Source organism: Mesoplodon mirus (assembly GCF_964341445.2).
Source record: "Mesoplodon mirus genome assembly, chromosome: 8".
Classification (NCBI taxonomy): domain Eukaryota; kingdom Metazoa; phylum Chordata; class Mammalia; order Artiodactyla; family Ziphiidae; genus Mesoplodon; species Mesoplodon mirus.
In genome coordinates this window covers 11,165,446-11,190,083 of record NC_138984.1, presented here as the reverse complement: position 1 = coordinate 11,190,083, position 24,638 = coordinate 11,165,446, and the positions used below count along the sequence as shown (strand labels likewise).

General features: G+C 40.7%; 1 protein-coding gene across 2 annotated transcripts in view; it reads left to right on the top strand.

Moving 5' to 3' along the window:
- The first annotated feature begins 10,808 nt into the window (after positions 1–10,808).
- DAW1 (dynein assembly factor with WD repeats 1) overlaps positions 10,809–24,638 on the top strand; it is a 36,161-nt gene continuing 22,331 nt past the window's right edge. For both annotated transcript variants that reach the window (XM_082630836.1, XM_082630835.1), the window contains exons 1-4: positions 10,809–10,979; positions 19,561–19,633; positions 21,413–21,557; positions 22,930–22,988. In XM_082630836.1, the coding sequence (XP_082486962.1) occupies positions 10,862–10,979; positions 19,561–19,633; positions 21,413–21,557; positions 22,930–22,988 (395 nt within the window). In that variant the 5' untranslated portion in view covers positions 10,809–10,861. The remainder of the gene's footprint in view (positions 10,980–19,560; positions 19,634–21,412; positions 21,558–22,929; positions 22,989–24,638) is intronic.

Genomic DNA, 24,638 nt, shown 5'->3' with positions numbered 1-24,638 from the left:
GTTTCGGAAACAAAAGGACTTATCAGCTGATTAAATATGAGAAAAAAGAGAACAGGAAGTCTCTGCAAAGGAGCTGGTTTGGGACAAGGATGCTGTTACGTAGGCTGTGTTGGAGATGGCAACGTGGGACTAAAACATGAGAAAGAGGGAAATAGATCAGAAAGGCAGGAAGAAGCAAAAGAAGCTTCGAGAAGGAAGCGTCAGCGGGGTCAGAGAAAGAGAAGTGAGAGACAAAAGATATGGAGCCCCACCTATGGCAGATCAACCGAGATAGTCAGCTATACCTTCCCAGAATTACCCACAATTATTGCTACTCTGAGATGCTGGGAAGGGGATTTAAGTCCTGGGAAAAAAGATAACAACAGCAATGACAGCAATAATAATAGCGCCATAGGTCTCAAAAGTTTTTATTTTCAAAAGTGTTTTTGTATATATTCCCATGGAAAACAGAAAAAAATAAGAGCAGTTTGATTCTCTTTCTGTTTTAAAATATTACTTTTTAGCAACCGTGTATTCAATTCAATACGTGCAAGTGAAGTCAAAATCTTGGTTGAGGGGCAGCCGAGCTCTCATGGTTATGGAGTTTGTTAGACACATGAGTCCTGCAGGGACTGTGGCTCTTGAGTTGGCACAGACTCATCTCAGGAAAGCAATATTATAAGCAGTTCTTTATTCATGATAAAAGTGCTACATTCTTAAAAAAGAGAGGCAGGAGAAAATATAATTTTAGTTTTTCTTTAAATAAAAATTTTAGACTAAAAGGCAAGCAAAAGAGTTGGTTAAATAGAAGAACTACTTATAAAGGCCATAAACAGGGAGAAGGAATCTCAAACTAGCGTATCCTCTCAGAACCTCAGTTTCTCATCTGTAAAATGAGCATCGTCCTTACTTCATAGAGGTTTTGTGAAGATTAAATCAGGTAATAATTTGCGTGATGCAGTTAACCCAGTGCCTGGCATAAAGTAGGCACTCAGTAAATGTTAACTATTATTATTGCCATTGCTAACATATTTGCATGTCATTAGCATGGCTATTCAAATTACGCATTTTGATTTCTTATAGCTATGCCACCTAAAATTATCATTATTTTATTATACATTCAAAAATTATGGTTTTTTGTCACTCTCAAATATATTAAATTATGATTAAGAATACTGCAGTAACACATAAGGAAAGTTAAATGCAATAGAAAACAACAACAAAAAAATCTACCTCACCAATCTTGAATATGCTCTCAAAACAAAAAGAACACTTTCAAATTACAGAACCTCAACAAATAAATACAAAATTGTAAAAAGATAAAAGAAATAAGAATCTGTCTTCTGGACAGTTTTGTTATATCCAGGGAATGACTCTCAAGACACGTTTCGGGAAGACAGAAGAAAGGCGTGTTCTCGGCACACACCTTACCCTCTGGTTGGACCCTGGCTCTGAACTTTGAAAGGAAACAAGCGAACTGCTCATCTATAACATATGTACACTGCTGCCCCCTGCTGCCAATGGGTTGCTTAGCCGCTAAATAACCATAACAGGATTGTAAAAAATCCCTCAAAGTGATATTTTATTTTGAACAGATGGTTAGATATATCGCACATGTAAGTATTCCAGAGTTAGATAATTCAGTTATAGAGGCAGATAGCTGCAGCATAAGGTTTAAAAAAAATTTAGGTGCCTACAAATTTAAAGGGGTACACAGTGCACTTCATATATTTACATCATTGAATCTCTGCAAGAATCCCATGAGGCAGATACTATTACTATCCCCACTGTAAGTGAAAAAACTGGGGTTTGAAAAGTTACTCAGCTAATAAGTGACAGAACTGCCATTCAGTCTTCAAAATCCTCTGACTCCTATTTGCATTCTTTCTAGGCCACAAAGTCTCCCTGAAGAGAACAGTCACCAACTATGTTCAACGAAAGTGTGACTCTTGGCAAGTCTAACCAAATCATGTGGCATTTGCTATCTTGCCCCACTTTCTTTTGCATTGAAAAGGAGCTTGCAAGCAAATGCACTACAGTAGAGAATGCACCACATAGGGAGGTTTAGAGGGGTCAAGGCTTTTGTGTGAGCTGGGCTGTAAGGACCAACAATCCCCTGGGCATGAGTGGAGGACTGCAGCAGTCTGGACAGCCCACTAAGCCCTGCCAGGGACCATGAGTTGGGGGGAAACCTGGCCCATGCTCATCTTGGGTCTACCAGCTGTGGGAGTGCCCCTTTAAGCCTGGCCCTAGAGGCCCAGGACCGGTGAAGAGATACCTTTATAAACCTCCAACCCAGAGGTGACACCTTTTTATAATTTGTCCAAAGGCATGGCTTTTGCTGGTGCTGGCACTAAATAAAGCTCTGCTGGATGTGTTTACCTGCTTGCCGATAATTCACAAGACTAACAGAGGCCTTTTTCTCAGGCAGGCAGAGGGCATCAGCAAACTGACTGTAAACCAGTCCCACCCCCTAACGCCCAGCACCACTATCACCAGCATATTTAGAAAACGACCCTTTCATTTGGGTAAAGAGAGGAAGAATGGAGAGAGTTCCTTATGGTGAGAGGTGGGGGTGTGAGAGAGAGTGTCTTTGGAGTTTCGGTAGCCAAGAAGAATGATACCAAGCTTCCCTGAAATGATACTGGAATCCTACGAGCAAGGAGCTTTCACGAATCACAGAAATGGGTGGAAATTGGGTAGAAATGGCCTCTCGATGCAGACTGGAGAGAGCCCCCTAGCTTCTCCTGGTCAATCTGGTGATTTTAGATAACTGAAAGTTTGCAGGACCCCTTAGTGATGCGTGGAAGTTAACAAAGAACTAGAGAGACTTCTAGGTCCCCTGGCCTAGAGGAGGAAATACAAAGGTGATATGCAGCGGATGGTCCAGCTGGGCCCAAAGCAGGACATAGTTACATCTCGGCAATTGGCTTCATCGAGGTGGCAGGGGGCACACTGACAAACAGGGGGAGGGTTATAAATGCAACTAGGAGCTCAGGACCAGGGATAACCAAGACTGAGAATTTCAGGCCTTTTCTCCATCAATCCATAAAATGTGGCTATTGTGTAAGACCCCTCACTAGTTTAGAATAAACTCCATTAGAGGAAGAAAAAACAACAGCTCTGAAGGTAACATTGTTTTAAACATGAAATGATTGAGGAATCACTGGGGTCACATGAATTTACATGAGAGTGTCCAGATGCAGTCTTCTGAATGGGGGCTTAAGGCAGGAATTGCCTGGTAGGAATAATTCAGGGTCTGTGTTGTGAAACCTTTCCTTACCACACACTGTTGTATTGAATTGAATTGAGCCCGTGGAGAAGGTGATTCTAGCCTGGTAAGATTTCAGAACAGAAGTGGGAGGCTTATCAGGTGGAAAGGATGACAAGAATAAAAGCTCAGAGCATGAATAAGTGAGTCGTGGTACGCTGAGGCTGAATGGAATGAAAGAGAATGATTTACAAACGAGTAACCAAGGGTTGGAAGGACAAATGACTTTCTTAAAGGTCATTCATGTGAAGGCCAGGGTTGGAACTTCTATCTTCCAACTAGCAATCCACTGTTGTTCACCTTTCCACATGTATTCTCTTCTAAAAAACACAGACAGCACAAAATCATGGAATCGTAGCATCCAAAGGGAAATCAGACCTCTCTTATCTAGCCCAGTCCCTCAGCTAAGTTAGCACTGTGTTCTACAGTAATTCTGGCAGCTGGACACACTGCCTCAGCTAGAACACTTCCCGTGCTGGGAAATTCTCAGTACTTTTTGACACATTACTGGACACACTGGCACAAAATTCTTCTTCTTTTTTTTTTTTTTGCAGTACACGGGCCTCTCACTGTTGTGGCCTCTCCCGTTGCAGAGCACAGGCTCCGGACGCGCAGGCTCAGTGGCCATGGCTCACGGGCCCAGCCGCTCCGCGGCATGTGGGATCTTCCTGGACCGGGGCATGAACCCGTGTCCCCTGCATCGGCAGGCGGACTCTCAACCACTGCGCCACCTGGGAAGCCCCAGAATTCTTTCTATTGAGCTGAAATCTGCCTTTGCTCATCCGGCTCTTTTAGCCCTGCCCTCTACGTGCACTTAATCAGCTCCTTCCTCTTCCAAATGCATCCTCCAGATTCTTGAGCATCAAGCATTAATGGAGGACCTACTATGTGCCAGACATGGAAGGCAGCATCATGCCCACCCCAGGTCTCCTTGTTCATGTTCCGGACATTCTCAGGTCCTTTAACATCTGTTGTTCATTGTTTGTGTTCAGTCCAAGCCTGGACTATCTCCAGACTTGTTAAGGTATAGAACCCTCTCCATGCTTCTATTGAATCCCCACCAGCCATTTCTTTAAGAAGACAAATCTATTTGGATCTACAGAGAAAGTAGTTACGTCTTAAGAAATGTAAGCTAGTTTTAATATTTATACCAACTATACTAATACTAATTAATATAAGTAGTAAGGTACACCTGTTGTTTACTATCATACAAAGGATTCCAAGTTGAATGTAAGTGATTATCAGAGTAATTGTTCATCCAAATGATCAGCTTCAATAAGAACACTATGGGGCTTCCCTGGTGGCGCAGTTGTTGAGAGTCCACCTGCCGATGCAGGGGACACGGGTTCGTGCCCCGGTCCGGGAAGATCCCACATGTCACAGAGCGGCTGGGCCCGTGAGTCATGGCCGCTGAGACTGCGCGTCTGGAGCCTGTGCTCTGCAACGGGAGAGGCCACAACAGTGAGAGGCCTGCGTACCGCAAAAAACCAAAACAAACAAACAAACAAAAAACACTATGGACACACCCTTTCCCCAGTTTGAAACACCGTAGGATAATAAATGCTTATTGTTAACATTTCCATCCTTGATACTTAAGGAGTGTTTTGGATTGAGCCAGACTCAGGGAGAACAACTCTATTATTCGATACTGCGATCATTCCTATCTTTCCGGTGATGAAACTGAAGCCATAGAGTTTACAGACCTTGCCCAAGAGCACACAGCTGGTAGATGGCAGAGCCAGGCTTCCAGTCAGGCAGTCTGCTCTAAGGAATTACAAGTGGCAAATCTATGTCAATCAGCCCTGCTGGTGTGATCTGCATGTCTCACTAGTAGCCTCTCTGTGAATGTAAATGTGGTCTCACCTAGAGATGTGTCCCCTCTCCAGAAATGCAATAGTTTCAGACCCACCTGAAGTCTGATTCTTTCTATGAATGAGTCCCCTGAAATATTTTTTCAGAAATAGATCCCTTGTACTTGGAACATGCCTGGGACTCATAGGTCCTCAACACATACTGATTGAATGATTCAGTCAGTGGACCTTGGCCCACCAGTTTTCTGGTCCCAGGTAAGGTCAGAGGCTTTGTGAGCCCTTCAGTGGGATGGAGGCAGGATGGGAAGAAAATAAAAAGGGATGTGTCATCAGTGTGTCTCTGCCCTGATGCAGCTCCTTGCTTGGGAGCCTGCTGGGACAGGACCACCGTTCACTGGGCTGCACAGCCGACCTCTACAGCCAGGCTCTGATCCTTTTTCTGGCTTTGTCTCCAGGAAGGCACTGTACTTCTCTTTTTTATCTACTGCTCTCAATGAGGGCCCAAAGGACTAGTGATACAGCTTTTCATTGATGCCATGACTCTCTCCAAGAGAAACTGGGTCAAATGGGAACGATCGGGCTTCCCTGGTGGTGCAGTGGTTGAGAGTCCGCCTGCCGATGAAGGGGACATGGGTTCGTGCCCCGGTCCGGGAAGATCCCACATGCCGCGGAGTGGCTGGGCCTGTGAGCCATGGCCACTGGGCCTGCGCGTCTGGAGCCTGTGCTCCGCAACGGGAGAGGCCACAACAGTGAGAGGCCCACGTACCGCAAACAAAAAAAAAAAAAAAAAAAGGGAACGATCAAGCTCCGCTGTAGCTGGAACCCCTCCTGCACCACCCGTCCTTTTCCAGTTCTGAATCTGGATCCCCCAGACCGCCTCCCACCTCCCTCCCGTCATCCTTCTCCCCATGCTTTTCTCCCTCTCCCATGTGTAGGGATCCTCTTCTCTCCCCAGCTTCCTTCCTAGGAGCCTTCTTCTCCAACCCTAGTCTGATGTCCATCTCTCAGTGCACTGGAGCACCTGAAACACAAGTAAGCAAAGAATTCCAGTCTCTTCCCATGTTGTTTCTGGCTATTATTCACATCATCTGAGCAACCGGTTTACTGTCCCTGACAATCAGGGAAGACTGTTCAGAATACACAAAGGGCCTAATTGCAGGGAGAGGGTATCCAATTTCAATCAGGCCTGGCCAAGCCAATGGAACGTATTACACTAGTACAGTGGCTTTCAAACTTCATCATTCATCAGCATCACCAGGAAAACTTATCCAAACACGAACTGCTGAGCCTCACTGCCAGCACTTCTGATTCTGTAGGTGGTGTGAGGTAGGGCAAGAATTTGCATTTCTAGTGAGTTCCCAGGTAATGCTGCTGCTGCTGGTCCCGGGACACACTGTGAGAACTGAAGCTCAGCCTGGCTTCCATGCATTGGACTGAAGTGATTTGGGTGAATAACATTAATGCTAACTTTTCAGTTTCTGATTGGTCAAGGCAGGTGTCGGTGGGAAGAAACCCAGGGTCGATACTACATTCATACGTACAAATGCATATGAATTGCAATTGTTGATCTAGCGAGTCAACGTTCAGATCCACACAGGATGCCATGAATTGATTCAAAGTATTTGACAACTTTTAGGGAGGCCTCTAAAAGCCCTGTGAGAAAGTCCTACCAAATACTCTACACACCGGGATATGCTCCCATCACCAGGATAATGTAGGAGTTTTGTTTTTGCAAATTTTTGTACATCATTTGCGACTAATGGCCCTCCCCTGGGGGTGATTTAAAGCGCAACAGTTATTTCCTCAGGCTGAGAGATTCATGCAGGAGCTTCCAGGAATGAGTAGATGGTGAGTCAATTAAGCACAGCTTTAACCCCATCTTCTGCCAAGGCCAAAAGAGAAATCTGCCTGCGCTCAGGCACTTTGATGACTTCTCTTTGGATCACCACCTCATTTGCATATAATCCTACTGCCTTCCTAGAAAGGGAGATGGGGACATATTCAGTACCAGGATTCTGGGCTGTTAAGTCAGAACACTAGGAGTCTTATTAGCAGAGCGGTCCTTGGGAGAAATTGTGAGAAGAACTTTGGAGACTGAATGGACAGTCAGGGTGCTTGGACATCCAGATAAATGACACTCAAGCAAAGATGGAGGTGAGGGCTGCGGACCCCTGGTGGGCATGGGCTATGGGAAGAATGGACCTCATTTCCAAGGAACTGTGCTCTGAGCTCTGGATAACATGGGACGGGGGATGATTAGGAGGCTCTCTAACCTCTTACATGGGAGAACTTGGCTTGTGCTCCTTGAGCAAAGGGAGAGATGTCAAAAGCTGCAGAGCTGGAATTTTTTTTTAAAAAGCAAAGGACAACACTTAAAAGTTTGGTTCGAGGAAGTAGGGAAAATCCTTCACCTGGAACAGAAGAAAAGAGCCACTTAAGGAGGACAGGAACTCGGAAATGGAGGGAGTGGTGAAGGGTAGGCAACAATGATGGAGGCTTTGGGTCCTATAACTAGAGGAAGATGGAGGTGGAATTAGAGGTGAAACAGGGAGTGTACTTGAACTTGGACTCTCTTAACGAACAAAAGTAGAGCCAAATAGTTCTGCGATTGCCACTGATATCCCAGAATATTCTGAAGCTGGCTTGGCCTGTGGGAAACAAATGCCTCTTTTTATTTTGCAATAATTTCAAATTTATGGAGAAGTTACAAGAGTACTCAAGGAATACCCCAAAAGGACCCCTTCGCCTAGATTCAACATTTTGCTCAGTGGCTTTATCAACAAACGTCTATACTTACACATAAATTTTCAAAACCATTTGAGAGTTGACTGCAGGTAGCATACCCCTTTATCCCTAAATAAGTCAGTGGGTTTTTCCTAAGAACAAGGACATTCTCTTACATAACCACAGTACAATGATCAAATTAGGAAATAATATTGATATAATATTAATAAAATATACTCTAAACCTCAATCCCTATTCAAATTTCATCCAGTGGTCCCAATCATGTCCTTTAAAACTATTTATTTTCTGGTCTAGGATCCAGGATGACTCAGTGCATTTAGTTGTTCAACTTCTTTAGTGTGCATTAATCCGGAGTAGTTTTTCAGTCTACCTTTTTCTTCCTTGACCATGACAGTTATTTTGTACAATCTCTTCAGTTTTTGGTTGTTCTGATGTTTCCTCATGATTAGAGGCATCGTGGGCAGAAATTCCCGAGAATTGTCCTTTTCAGTGCATTATAATGGAGATACAGATGTCAGTTTGTCCCAATATTGGTGACGTTAGCTTTGATCAAGTGGTTAAATGGTGCCTACCAGATTTCTCTACAGTAAAGTTATTATTTTTCCAAAAGCCTCATTTTAGATGGCACAAGCATAAGCAATAACATGGGTGAATGAAATTTACTGGAGAACCCCTCATTTCTACAGATGAGCTCTTTGCCTCTCCCTATTTAAACCCTTTCCAGAGTCTTAATCATGAGGGGAAAGTTTGAGCTAGAAGGTATCTTAGATTTCATCTGGTTTCCCGCTTCCCAAGTGTGGGATGCTTACTGCTGGTGGGATGAGGTGATTTTTATGTGCTGTCCATTTGTATTAGGTTTAATTGTATCACTTAGCAGCAGAGGCTTTCTTATTTCAATATCTCTCCAACATTCTGAGTATATGAAGTAAAAAGTTTCAGTTGTGTGCTAGCTTGTCTTGAAAATTTCATATAGTTGCTAATTTTTCCCTTTAAAAAAAAAGAAAGAAAGGAAAGCCCTTTGTTTTGCAGGCAGGCAATAGTATAAAGTATTTCAATAGTATTTTTTTAACATCTTTATTGGAGTATAATTGCTTTACAATGGTGTGTTAGTTTCTGCTTTATAACAAAGTGAATCAGTTATACATGTACATATGTTCCCATACCTCTTCCCTCTTGTGTCTCCCTCCCTCCCACCCTCCCTATCCCACCCCTCTAGGTGGTCACAGAACACCGAGCTGATCTCCCTGTGTTATGTGGCTGCTTCCCACTAGCTATCTATTTTACGTCTGGTAGTGTATATATGTCCATGCCACTCTCTCACTTTGTCACAGCCTAACCTTCCCCCTCCCCATATACTCAAGTCCATTCTCTAGTAGGTCTGTGTCTTTATTCCCATCTTACCCCTAGGTTCTTCATGACCTTCTTTTTCCCTTTAGATTCCATATATATGTGTTAGCATACAGTGTTTGTTTTTCTCTTTCTGACTCACTTCACTCTGTATGACAGACTCTAGGTCCATCCACCTCACTACAAATAACTCAGTTTCGTTTCTTTTCATGGCTGAGTAATATTCCATTGTATATATGTGCCACATCTTCTTTATCCATTCATCTGATGATGGACACTTAGGTTGCTTCCGTGTCCTGGCTATTGTAAATAGAGCTGCAATGAACATTGTGGTACATGACACTTTTTCAATTATGGTTTTCTCAGGGTATATGCCCAGTAGTGGGATTGCTGGGTCATATGGTAGTTCTATTTTTAGTTTTTTAAGGAAACTTCATACTGTTCTCCATAGTGGCTGTCTCAATTTACATTCCCACCAGCAGTGCAAGAGTGTTCCCTTTTCTCCTCACCCTCTCCAGCATTTATTGTTTCTAGATTTTTTGGTGATGGCCATTCTGACTGGTGTGATTCAATAGTATTTTTAAAAATTGAATTTATTTTTATAGTTACCTGCTGCTCCTCATTGAGAATTATACAAAATTTTAATTCACAGTATTGACAATTTTCTTTTAAATTATGTTAAAAAATGTGAAGTAAAACAAGTGAGCCAGTTCAGAGAAATTGTAAGAACTTAAAGAAAACCCTTAGGTATGCAGCTGATAAGGAGATGTGGCCCAAGTCTATGAAGATAACTCAGGAATTGCTTAAGTTTGGGAAATTCTAATTTAGGGATTTAGGTCAAATTCCTTAAAGGAAATTGACAATCTGGCTAGCTGACTCTTCCGGTCCACAGTCTTCCTGATGGAAACTCAACTTGGCAGGCAAAGAACCCATGCTGGCAAGAAACAGAACAAGTCAAAATAAGGCCTCCAAAGCCTTAAACCCAGGGTTAAGAGCATAGGTGGAGACTCCATAGGTGGGGGCTTCCAGGTATAGGCTTCTGACACGTCTGCCTTCCCACCTGCTTCTCTGTGACCTTGGGTGGTTCTGCACTTTCTCGAATGCTCAGTTGTCTCATCCTTGAGATGGGGTGGAAATAAATGGTTCATAACTCATACCTTTGTTCGGACTGTGAGTATAGTGGATAGAGCGCTTGGCGTAGTGCATGGCACTGGAAATGTAGGCGATTACGTCGAGGTCATTTTTCTTTTGTGGGGACAGGGACAGGGCATGAGGGGCCGAGAACAGTAACCGAGCCCGGGATATTTCTCCCACCCTTCCGTATTGGAAACCCAATGGGTTAAAGTGCCTGTGGCCCAGACTGTAGCTGAGGCCCTTGGTCCTCGGCCGCGCGTCGCCCCTTGTGAGGTCTCCCTTACTGAAGACACGAGTGGCCCTCGTCCCACCCACCCCAGATACCAAAGGATGTAGATTCCGGTGGCCGCGGCGCGGGCAGGGGCGCGCTCCTTGAGCGGCTCCCGGAACCCGGCGCCCGTCCTCGGGAATCCCGAGAGAGATGCGGGTTGGGGGGAGGGCAGGGGGGCTCTGCGCCCGAGCATATCCCGGACCCCCCCACCCCGCCAGCCCCGGGACACCTGAGCTTCAGGATACACACCAAGAGCTCGGGCTCCAGGCCCTGAATCCCGGGAGCTTTTTGTGGCGCGCGCGCATGCGCGCCGGCGCCTTCCGTTGTTTGGCCGTTTCCACGACGACCGAGTCGGTCGGCTGGTGGTCCCCCGGCGAGAGAATGAAGCTCAAGAGCTTCCTGCTCCGGTATTACCCGCCAGGTACAGGCCGGGCCCCGCTCTACCCTCATGTGAGGACCTGCACCAGGAGGGTCTGTGGCAGAGGAGGGTGCGGGGACCCGAGAGGTGGGGTCCAGAACTAGTGATCCCTGTGGGAAGGGAAGCCTGTTGCTTCCTAACTTGGGCCCCTCACTGCTTCGGATGCTGGACTCTGTTCCTCAAAAGTTTTAAAAAGACTCTTTCAGTATTTTTTTTTTTTTCCCCGGTACGCGGGCCTCTCACCGTCGTGGCCTCTCCCGTCGCGGAGCACAGGATCCGGACGCGCAGGCCCAGCGGCTACGGCTCACAGGCCCAGCCGCTCCGCGGCACGCGGGATCCTCCCGGACCGGGGCCCGTGTCCCCTGCATCGGCAGGCGGACTCTCAACCACTGCGCCACCAGGGAAGCCCTATATATACATTCTTTTTCAGATTCTTTTCCCATATAGTTTTTTTTTGGCCACGCTGCGCAGCATGAGGGATCTTAGTCCCACAACCAGGATAGAACCCTCGCCCCCTGCAGTAGACGCACGGAGTCTTAACCACCAGACCGCCAGGGAAGTCCCTCTAATAGCAATCTTAAACTCAAGTAAAGCTTTAAACTCATGGTTGTGACTATTGCCTTAATGATTATCTTATAATAAGGTCATCTCACTTAGCATGTTAGATACTTAATTTCTGAATTCTAATCTTTGGTAAGCCATATGATATACAAATTTCCAAGGTACTACTGAATAGCAGGTGGGTGTTACAATAACATTATCAAATAGGAAAAATAATCACTCACCACTGAATCATTCTCATGCCACCTTTATCCCTTCTGCGTATAAAGCAATTATGTTTCTCCTCCTAACCCTTTAATTTCAGTCCTCCCACTTTCTTTTAAATAACATATACGTCAGGAGCATTCTTTTGTTGGCATCCACTGAATTATTCCTCCCCCTACCTAGATTCCTAAAGACTAAGGAAAAGTAGCAGTAATATGGCTAATGAAACATGGGACATTCCTTTTTTATCTTGGTCACATTCATTAATTCAGAAGCTCTTCGCTTTGTGAAGAGTAGGTGTTGAATTCGTGCTTTTCAGTTGACTCAGTTATGACAGTCTTTGTCTTTTATTTATTGAATGTGAGCCCCTTGTTTGGCCAGAAGAAGGATCTAAATAAGCATTAATTGAACTGGTTGGTATTTTGAACACTTTAAAGGTTTCTATTGATTATGAGCTGGGTAAGGAATAATATTACCTTTTGAAGCTTAGCCTTTTAGTACATTGTAGAATTTGGGGTGCAGTGACTTCTTACCTAAGTGTCCTGGGAATCATACCTGTTGCATAATAGTTCACAGCCGGGGAAGATCAAGAATATTAAGATACTGTGGGAAACAATCTCTGGAGAACAACATGTATTCCTGGGAGCATCTTTGTCTATTTTCTGCTTGTATTCTTCACTGCACAAGTCATAGCCTCTTGCTCATATTGGAGTTCAGTGAGCCTATTGCCTTGATGTTTTGTCACAGTGAAGCAGTCAAATAAATGTACATGTTTCAGATTTTGCACTTTATTTTCTAGATCCATTTGTACAGCAACCCACCTAATTTTTAATAGTTGATGTAGGGACTTTTAACATTTTTCATCTTATTAAAAATAAGGTCGTTGTGAATAAGGAAAGCAGAATTTTGTTATTTTGTTTGCTAGACTTTTTTTTATTGCAGTAGAGTTGATTTACAATGTGTGCTAGTCTCTGCTGTACAGCAAAGTGACTCAGTTATACACATATATACATTCTTTTTCATATTCTTTTCCGCTATGGTATATCACAGGATATTGAATATAGTTCCCTGTGCTATACATTAGGACCTTGTTGTTTATCCATTCTAAATATAATAGTTTGCATCTACCAGCCCCAAACTCCCAGTCCATCCCTCTCCCTCCCCCCCCACCTGGCAACCACAAGTCTGTTCTCTATGTCTATGAGTCTGTTTCTGTTTTGTAGATAAGTTCATTTGTGCCATAGTTTAGATTCCACATATAAGTGATGTCATATGGTACTTGTCTTTCTCTTTCTGACTTAACTTCACTTTGTATGATAATTTCTAGGGGCATCCACGTTGCTGCAAATGGCATTATTTCATTCTTTCTTTATGGTAGAGTAGTATTCCATTATGTATATGTACCACATCTTCTTTATCCATTCATCTGTCGATGGACATTGAGGCTGTGTCCATGTTTTAGCTGTTGTGAATAGTTGTGTGCTAGACTTTGTGTGTGTGTGTGTGTGGTACGCGGGCCTCTCACTGTTGTGGCCTCTCCCGTTGTGGAGCACAAGCTCTGGGTGCACAGGCTCAGTGGCCATGGCTCATGGGCCCAGCCGCTCCATGGCATGTGGGATCTTCCCAGACCGGGGCACGAACCCGTGTTCCCTGCATCGGCAGGCGGACTCTCAACCACTGCACCACCAGGGAAACCCCATTCTTTTTTATGGTAGAGTAATGGTACTTGTCTTTCTCTTTCTGACTTAACTTCACTTAGTATGATAATCTCTAGGGGCATCCACGTTGCTGCAAATGGCATTATTTCATTCTTTCTTTATGGTAGAGTAATATTCCATTGTATATATGTACCACATCTTCTTTATCCATTCATCTGTCCATGGACATTGAGGTTGTGTCCAATGTTTTAGCTGTTGTGAATAGTTGTCTGCTAGACTTTTAAAATGCATCTATTTAGGAATTAGATTATGCTGTGTGGGCTGTCAAGTGCTAGTTCTTTCCAACATTTCTCTGAGTTATGGATTATGATTACATTACTTCATATTTATATTATTTATTTACTCAACTCTTTATTGAATGTATATACTTTCCTCAATAATACATAGTGCATGAGCACCCTTATATACAATTCAAAAAACTAAAAATTCCAGAACAGGAAAGAAATAGTGCCTGATAATAACAATATCTCGAATTGATAGACACTTTGTATGTTTCAAAGTACTGAAAAAGTACTTGAAAGTGCTTGAGTTTTCAAATAACCTTATGGGGGTCTTGATTTTCAAGAGTTTATATTCTGATAATGTTGATCCCTATCATTTTTCTTCCTTTTTCTCCACGTTCTTTTTTTCTCGTACTTTTTTATTATAAAAGTAACATTTACTTGTAACCAAATTTTGAAAAATACATCAAAGGATCCTAAGATCACCCTCAACCCACTGAAGGTGTGATTGCCCCTGGAAAGGACGCCCCCCAACATATCCACTGACAGTATTTGAGAATGCACATTGCTCAACATTGCTAATACTGGGTACTATCAGTCTTTGTAATCTTTGCTAATCTGATGGGTAAAAATCATACCTGTTATTTTATTTTGTATTTCTTTTTTTTTGCGGTACGCGGGCCTCTCACTGTTGTGGCCTCTCCTGTTGCGGAGAACAGGCTCTGGACGCACAGGCTCAGCGGCCATGGCTCACGGGCCCAGCCGCTCCGCGGCATGTGGGATCTTCCCAGACCGGGGCACCAGCAGGCGGACTCTCAACCACTGCGCCACCACGAAAGCCCTATTGTGTATTTCTTATTAATGACATTCGGAACATTTTATTTTGGTCTGTTTATTGATCCTTGTCTTTGAAAGTTGACTATTCATGCCTTTTGTTCACTTTTCATTCTTTAAAATAATTTTTAGAGTTTTTAAATATTAAGTTCTTTAAGCTTTGTATTTATAGTTGATTCGTTTTTGCTGATTATCATTTGCCTTTAAATTTGTGGTATCTTTCACTGTGTAGAAAAAATTTATTTCAGAAAAATTTATCAAATTTTTCCTATTTTTAGCTGTTGAGTTTCATATCATGCTAAGATATATTTTCTATTATCAGAAAATATAATATAATATAAAATATTTATATTTTATTTTAAATATTAAAATGTGTAATCAACCTAAAATATATTTTTGGACACTGTGTGGATTCATTCCAATTTTATGAATATTCCCCAAATCCAACTTATTACATCGTTATTTATTAAATAATAATCCATTCTTTCCCCTCTAATTGGAAATATTACCTTCACTTTATTTAAAGTTTCCATAGATAGGTGATTCTATTATGTTGATTTAATTTTGTATCAGAGCCACACTTTATTGTTTTTAGTTTGCTATAATATTTGGTAAATTTTCAAATTCCCAAGAAGAAAATTATTATAATTACTTTAACTCCACAGATTAATTTGATGTCTTCACAATATTGAGTTTTCTCATCCAGAAATGTGTCTTTCCACTTACCATAATTTTCTCCTACATCGAATAGTGCATCTAGGTCTCACACATTTCTTGCTAATTTTATATTTAAGTGCTCAATGTAATTATAAATGTGATCTTTCCTTTACTTGCATCTTCCCTTGTTAATGTATCTATTTCTTATCTACTTCCAGTCTTAGCTTTTTGTATTCTATTTATCTTTTCAGCCCCCTTAAATCCTTTCTAGAACGTATGGCATATAAAGTAAAAAAATATTTTAACAATGTTATAATATCCATATTTTGCTAAAAAGCTTAATGTGGCACAAGAAGCCGATTTTCACTCTTAGGAAATAAGACCAGTATTTGCAGTGGTTGGCTCTCCATCAAGCCTTCCCCCCCTTTATCTGGACGTTTGATTCTCAGACTAGAGCTTGGTTTCAAGTCTTTGATGTAAATGAATTACTTTTTGGGGAAAAAACAAAACTATTCCATACTAGCCTCTCAACTACAGTTGTTTGCTTGCTGTGCCATGGCATTCTAGCAGTTTTTTGTGTCATTAAAAGCATTTAGAATGCTTTTTCTGTCTTAAAATGTTACACTTGAATACACAATGCCTGGTTCTGAGGAAGATCCTCCTGGGAGTATAAAGAAACATGTTTTCTTCTCTCAAGTATGTTACAATCTCACTGGAGAGAGAAGGCATAAATGCAATTTAAGCAGTACAAGGTGACTGTGACATACAAGAACATGTCAAAAGGTAGCATTTGATTAATAGCTAAATAATGAGCACTGTTCAGTAAGACTTTATATGTATGCCAGGTGCTTTATATACAAGTTATTTAATCTTAACCAACAAGCTGAAGGTATTATCTACAGATGAGAAAACTGAGATATAAAGAGATTACTAGTATCATGAAATGAGTGAGGGGTTGGGCCGGAACTCCAACTTGGATCTGTTTGATGCCAAGCATAATACCTGCCTTTTCAACTCTGCATATTCTGTCTCAATGTTTCAATGCTTTTGAAAAGTAAATGCAGTGTTTTGACAGAGTTTCCTGCTCTCTCTTGATCCGAAATGCTGCTGGAATCATATCTGTTACATCAAATTATAGTCTGTTGCAGTGATTCTCCAAGTGTAAGGGGACTCTTGGGGCCCTCAAATCCTTTCACTGGGGGCCTCGATGTCAAATCTCTTTTTGTAATAACACTAAGATATCATTTTCTTTTTTTCACGGTGTAGATATTTGCCCTAGTGGTGCAAAAGCAATGGAAGGTGAAACTGCTGGTGCCTGACTACAAATCAAGCAGTGGCACCAAACTCTAACAATGGCCATTGTTTTCCTCACTGACACACTTGCAATAGGAAAAACAGACAAACAAACACCCCAAAGCCCTCAGTTTTACTTAAGAATGTCCTTGGTGAAGCAATAACACTTATTAACGTAGTGAAATACTGACATGTGGGTACGTGTTTTCTGGGTGATGAAGTAGAAGGTTCTCCTGAGGTGCTTCTGCTGCAAAGTGATGTACGATCCTTATCTTGAGGAATGTGCTTGTGCATGTGTTTGAGCTGAAAGATGAACTAGCCATTTTTTCATGGAACATGTTTTTACGTGAAAGACAGAAATAAACATGGTTTTCAGACTTGTATATATGGCAGACATTTTCTTGTAAATGAACAAAGTGAGCCTGATATTTTCAAGCAAAACTGTCAATATTTCTTGCCAGTGATAAAATTTGAGCTTTCAGAGCGAGAATTAGAACTTCAGGAAATTTGTATCTAACATCATAAGTTTAACAGGTTACCAAGAGTAAGAGTTTTCTGATGATAGATATTGGTAGTGGTACTAACAAATGTGATTTTTCGGATATTGTATGATGAAATATGCCCACATTTAGAACTCAGTAAACTAACATTTTTCAAATATCTGACGCATGATGTTGTAAATCACACGTGGTAAAAGAAATTGAAAGTGTGAGATAGACCAATGGATTTTAATGTAACCGGGTCTAAAGAGTTCGTTGATGTGGTTTCAGACTCGGAATTGCAACCAATCTTTATAAAACTACCATTTGTTGAGTTTTAAAGTAGTATCAAAGAAGAATATCCAAAATTACACAAAACACTGATTAAAATATTCTTCAATTTTCCAACTACATATCTGTATATGACCCAGATTTTTTCTTATATTATATCTAAAACAACCTATAGCAACAGCTTAAATGCAGAAGCAGAGATGAGAATCCAGCCGTCTTTAGTTAAGCTAGATATTAAAGAGATCTGCAAAAGTGTAAAACAATGCTACTTTTCTTACATTTTTTGGGTGAGGGGAATAAATATAGTTATTTCGATAAAATATGCCATTTATATTAACATGCTATGAATTTATTATTGCTATTTTACAACAATGTAATAAATATTTTAAATTTTTTTCAATTTTAATGTGGAAGGTATTAGAAAACCCAAAATTCCCAATAATTAAAAACGTGTAAATTGGTCCTGAGGCCAAAACATTTCAGTTCCACTGGTCCATATCCATAGAGGTGGTATGATAGAGGCTCTGTTCAAATTTTTTTCAGTCTATTATCTCTCTGTTGTTCAGCTTGAATATATTCTGTTGATTAGTCTTCAGGTTCACTGATTCTATGCTTTGTCATCTCTGCTCTACTATTGAGCCTATTCAGCATGTTTTTCATTTTGGTTACTGTATTTTTCATAATACCATAATTCCAATTTGATTTATTTCAATAACTTCTATTTATTTTCTGAGATTTTTCACTTATTTGTTTCAAGTGAATCTGTAAACGACTGCTGAAGCTTTTTTTTTTTCTTTTTTTCTGGCCGTGCCGTGCGGCGTGTGGGATCTTAGTTCCCTGACCAGGGATTGAACCGGTGCCCGCTGCATTGGAAGTGTGAAGTCTTAACCACTGGAAAGCCAGGGAAGCCCCTGAAGCATTTTTATGATACATCCTTTAAAATCCTCGTCATTAGTTCCAGTATCTGATTCATCTCCATATTGGCCTTTATTGATTGTCTTTCTCTGGTTCTTATTGTGATGAGTGACTTTTTTTTTTTTTTTTTTTCGGTACGTGGGCCTCTCACTGTTGTGGCCTCTCCCGTTGCGGAGCACAGGCTCCAGACGTGCAGGCTCAGCAGCCATGGCTCACGGGCCCAGCCGCTCCCCAGCATGTGGGATCTTCCCGGACCGGGGCACGAACCCGTGTCCCCTGCATCGGCAGGCGGACTGTCAACCACTGCGCCACCAGGAAAGCCCTTAGTGACTTTTTATTGTATCTTGGAGACTCTTGATCCCACCTACATCTATTTTGGCATGCCGTCACCATGTTTAGGTTTAGCACATAGGTTCTGGTCTGCTTTTGTGGGCTTTAATTACAGTGATACTTTAGTTTTCTGAGCCTTTGCCATATTATTCTGGTCTAATTTGTTTTTCTGGTGTAAGACTCCTGCTTTGCTTTGTCTTAGCAAGACTCCTGCTCAGTCTTCTCTGGTGCCACCTGCAGGGGCAGAAGGTATGTCCCCAGTGTGCCTGTTCTCACTGTGTGACCTTCTGGGGGTGGAGAACAAGCCCCTGGGCCTGGCTGTGCCACTGGTTGAAAGGCAGGGAGATGCTGCTTTGGTGCTTTGCTGTGGAATGGGGTCTGGGAGGTCCTGGGACTTTGCTGATGCTGCTGTAGGCAGATCAGATGGCCCCCTCAGGCACCAGCTAAGGAGCAGGGATTGTGAACGTCTGCGGCTTTGCTGCTCCAGCTGTTGTAGGCAGATGAGACTGCACTGGGGCCCAGCTTTGCAGTGGGGACTGGGACAGCCCAGAGCTTCCACTGATGGGTGGGACTGCCTGCAGGGGCCCCCGTGGTGGAGCAGTTCAGGGCTCCTCATCAGTACTTTGTTTGACTTCTCTTTTCCTTGTCCGTTGGCCACAGAAAGCAAGCTTTTTTGTTGTTTTTTGTTGTTTTGTTATCTGTGCTTTTCGGTGGTTCCAGGCTGCAAGTCCTTCTGGTCCCCACTGTTGGGATACATGTGAAATGAAAAGAAAACCCAGGGAACTCACTATGTTGTCATTCCTCAAATCCTGAGGCCCCTAACCATCCACTTTTTTCTGTCCAACTTTCAGTTATTTTAGCATTGCCTGCTGAATGATTTCAAGTGTATTTAGAGGACAGACCAAGGAAAAGTGGGTCTACACTATCTTGTTTTGAAATCAGACATCACTGCATATGTTTTATGTAGAAAAATTTCAAAAATGGAAAAATAAAAATGAAAAAATTATGTCAAAGTAGGTTAACTTTTGGCATAGGCTGTGATCGTAAGTGTTTTATAACTTAATATTTGTTTATTTCTTAGGAATTATGTTGGAATATGAACAAAGTGGACAACTAAAGACCAAATCCATAGATCTGCTCGATCTCCATACCAGGTAAGTTGGCTATATAATGCAATATGTATTTCATATCCAAAATTGTGCTTGGGAGACCCTGACATAGGATGGTGTGTGGATGAGCTGCATAAGCTACAGACAATGCATTACTAATAAAATTGTTCAGGGGTATACTATTTCCTGTTTGTTTTGTTGAATTTTATTTGAATGTCTTGCTGAATGAGGAGGAAGTGGAAAAAGGATCATCAATCTTTCTTCTTCTTCTTCCCAAACCAACCTTATTTAAAAAGAAAAAAAAATATACCTTTTAGTTTGGAAATCTGTTTTGATTCATAACATTTGTTGGAAACCTTTCCAAGAGGCATTATTGTCTTTTTAATTCTTATGAAAGTATAACTATTTTGACAACTGAGTTTTTCAAAGTCATCACTGTGAAACATCTCTGATTCATTTCCATTCCAAATATTCACTCTTATTCTGAAAGACTGTGTTTCTTGAGAGCTGGGAACATACCTCTGACACTCCCAGGACTCAACCTATAGTAGGTAATAAATGTTAGTTGAATGAATGGTCTCCTAGCTCAGTGCCTTGCACAAAACTGGAGCTCAGCATATGTTTATTTATAAACAGGAGGAGGATGCTTATCAGATTTCACATTTCTGGGAAGCAGATGCTGAAACAGAAGTAGGTGGGTACAAGGTTACTGGGAAGTGACACCTGGGACAGATCAGAGGATGAGGCATGTCTGGGCAGGAGGAGACATCAACCTTGATGATGATGCAGATTTGACAAGAGTCTCTCCAGCCCGTGGGGGAGCTCGGAACAAAGCTTGCGGGTTTGAGGACCCCCTCACAGGGCAGAAGCGGCCAGGCTCTTGCGCAGCCCCCTTGCCTAGCCAGCGGCTGAGGGCTGTGGATAAGAGCAAGCCGTGGGCTCAGACACTAACATGGAAACTGAAAAAGCTGCAGCTGGAGGCCGTCAGCCAACTACCACCTCCTTCACGGCAGCTGGGCCCCAAGTCCTTTCTCGATACGCATTTGTGACATGTTTTGCAAAATGACCCTATTTTGGATGTTTTGTGGTATACAGACATTAATATTTGTCTTGATTAATATTATTCTGGACTAGCAAAATTTACCATAATTGCTGTAGATTATTTGAATACTGGGGAAAACTTGAATCTGTACTTTTCACACCAGTTCTCTTTCAGGGAAATAATGTTATAGCCCATAAGAAATCTAATAATAATAATAATAGTAATTCCTTGAATGTTTGTTTTTGGTTAGGTACTTTCTCTTTCCCTAAAAATATTGCAAATCTAACCTTTCTGAGCCTCAGTTTCTTCATCACTAAAATAGTTGTGAAAACGCATTAAATTAGAGGGTTGTTATAGGATTAAACGACAGAACATATGTAAGGTGCAAAGTATAGTAGGAGTGGGTACATTAGGTATATGTTCATTTAAAAGAAAAAAGAAACAGGAAAAAAAAATAAATAAAAAGAGCTCTTGTTCAGAAGCAGTATGCACTTGGCCTTCTCAGGTAAGCAAATGAGAATCTTTGTACACCTTCCTCAGGAGAAGTCTCAGTTAATGGAAAGGCATTGGAGAGAACCCAAGCAGCTTTCATCTGTGACACAGTGCTCTTCAGTGATTTCTGTGATTTTTTTCCCCCCAGAAATCTCTTGGTAAAAATGATGGTGTTGTTGACATTATATAAATCTTATGCTTCATAAAGCTATATAATCCTTTATGTAATAAATGTATATGCAATTTTTGACATAGACAAAAATAACTTTTTCGTTCTTGGTGAATTTCAGTACAGATGTCAATGCCTTAGTAGAAGAGATACAGAAAGCAGAACCTCTAATCACAGCTTCACGAGCAGACCAGGTCAAACTTTTAATACAGAGATTACAAAATAAACTCGGACAGTACAGCAACCACACATTCTATCTTTTTAAGGTAATGTCTATTTTAAAGATACTAAGTAGAACTTCAATGAAAGTTGATGTTCTATTAATCTGAGGTAAAGTACAAATCCTGTTTTCTCTTTCCCTCAGTTCCTCACACATTTTTGCTAAGACTAAGTCTTAATAAATGTTCGTTGAATAAATGAATGAAATTCAAAAATTTACTTCTTAACAGGTTCAATAAAGATTTGTACTAGTAACTTTAACTTTTCTTTATAATGATAAATCTAAAGGATAATCTAAGTTATTGAATAATTAAAAATCTTTTCCAGTTAGAGTAATATTAAGACATGTTTCATGGTGTATCAGTATTTCAAATTTTCTGCTTCCATGTGAACTAAACTATATTTTAGCAAATTACTTATTGATATGTATTGCATAATAATTTTAATTCAATGAAAATATGCTTATTTTCCTCTATTATTTTGGTGACTAAAAACAAATGTAGTCATTTATTCAAGAACAGCTTTTATTTTTTTCTTTATTATTTAACAAAATTTAATGATTTATTCTAGAATTGCTTTATATTACACTGATTTTATTTTTTATGACTTAAGTAGACTTATTATTAAATACTCAGCTTATTTTTGTCTGATGCAAAATATTCAGGCAATCTTCTGTATTCATCTGTTCCATTTACGAGAGGATGGTTATTCTTGTAGTAGTTCTTTGTCCAGCAGGTGTCACTATTTAACTTCAAATATGAGCTCTATAACGCATGACCTTGTAATTTATCCTCCAAAGGGAACATTTTTTGTAGTGAAAGAGGACACTATTAATAGTTACACTCTGGCAGTAGACATAACTGGGACCATCCCAGTCTAGCCAATCACTCTGTCTATAAACAGACGATCCAATTTAAGTATATTCATTCAATAAATATTACGCGTCCACTATGTGCTAGACAATGTAGGGATGGAAAGATAAATAACACGACGTATCCTGACTCTGAAGGAGCTTAAGATTCAAAAAGTAATGATACATTGTAAATCTGTATTTGAAACATTTAGTTTATTTCCTATATACACTGTTTATGAATATATACAAAACCATGTGTAATATGTGAAAGAAAATATAAATTAGTGCTATTTGGTATTTTATAGCCATAATCTATCTAAAGGTAAATTGCTGGAAAACACAGATCCTGTTATGTTTCTGTAATTAGTTGTAACCACCAAATGTGTTATTGGTCTTAATAATAGAAGGTCCAATGTATTTTTCTCATTTGTTCAGATATTTGATATTGTCCATTTATTATGTATAATTAAGACACATTTCAGTGTCTTCATTGGTTTGCAGTTAAAATGAATGAACTGAAAAATTTTGTCTGAGTTTAAAATAAGTGGTGTTTTCTTTCATTGAAGGTTCTCAGAGCACATATACTGCCATTGACTAACGTTGCAATTAATAAATCAGGCTCATGGTAAGGTTCTCTGTTTATTTAAAACAGTTTATTAGACTTTATTTTTTAGAGCAGTTTTAGGTTCACAGCAAAACTGAGCAGAAAGTACAGAGGTTTCCTATAAAGCATCTGCCTGGTACCCCTGCACACAGCTTCCCTCACCGTCAGCGTCGCCCACCGAGACCTGCATCTGTTACAGTTGTAGCCGATATTGATAGCGACACATCATTATCACAAAAAGTTCATAGTTTACATTAGGGTTGACTCTTGGTTTTGTACATTCTACAGGTTGGCAAATGTATAATGACCTATATCCACTGTTGTGAGATCACACAGAGCAGTTTCACTGCACTAAAATCCTCTGTGCTCTGGTTCTTTATTTCTATGTGTAAGTCTGTGTCTATTTCTATTCTTTATTTCTAACTTTTAATAATCAAGGGATAAAAGTTTTAAAATAAAAGTATACATGTAAGGAATACAACATGATGATTTGATATACATATACATAGTGAAATGATAACGACAATCAAGTTAATTAACATCTCATCTCCATAGTTACCATCTTTTGTGTGTGTGATGAGGGCACGTGAAATCTATTCTCTCAGCATACTTCCGGCATTCAGTACAGTATTATTAACTGTAGTTATCATGCCTGTACATTAGATCTCTAGGCTTATTCATTCTATGTAACTGCAACTTTGTACCCTTTGACCAATGTCTTCCCATTTCTCCTCCCCAGCCCCTGGTAACTACTGTTCTGCTCTCTGCTTCTGTGACTTCAACTTTGTTGTTGTTGTTTAGATTGCACATATAAGTGAGATCATATGGTATTTGTCCTTCTGTGTCTGGCTTATTTCACTTAGCATCATGTCCTTCAGGTTCATCCATTTGGTAGCAAATGGCAAGGATGTCCTTCTTTCTCATGGCCGAATAATATTTCATTGTAAACATATATATGCACCACATTTTCTTCACCTATTCATCCTTTGACAGATATTCAGGTTATTTCCATATCTCAGCTATAGTGAACAATGCTGCAGTGAACATAGGAGTGCAGGTATTGCTACGAGATCCTGATTTCGTTTCCTTTGGATATATACCCAGAAATGAGATTGCTGGATCATATGGTAGTTCTATTTTGAATTTTTTTTGGTAAACACCATACTCTGTTCCATAACGACCATACCAATTTACATTCCCCAAGAAGCTAGGAGACAAATGCCTAGAAGAGAACCACAGATATACTGCCTTGTCAGCCTTCCTGTTTAATTGGGTGTAGATCAGAATTAGTTTCACCTTTTATCACAACCACTTGACATTAAGACTGGTTTTTCAATTTTGTGCATTTCTTTCTGTGCTTGGGAAATATTTTTCCTAATGGAGTATTTAAGGAATAACTAAGATACTCTTAATTTAAGCTATTAGAGGTCAATATATTGATACTAACAATTCCTATAGTAGAAGAAGCACATTAAAAGATTGTTAAATATTAAACAAATATTTATTGAACGCTTAGTGTGTCAGTCATGTTCCAGGACCTAGGGATGATGGTGGTAAACCAGGTGGGTAGAAGAACTAGCATGTATGAAAGAAACAATACAGTTCTTCAGAGACTAGTGGGAAGGGGAATGTGGCTGATCAGGGTGTGCTTTTGGGAGAAGTTGAGGTCCC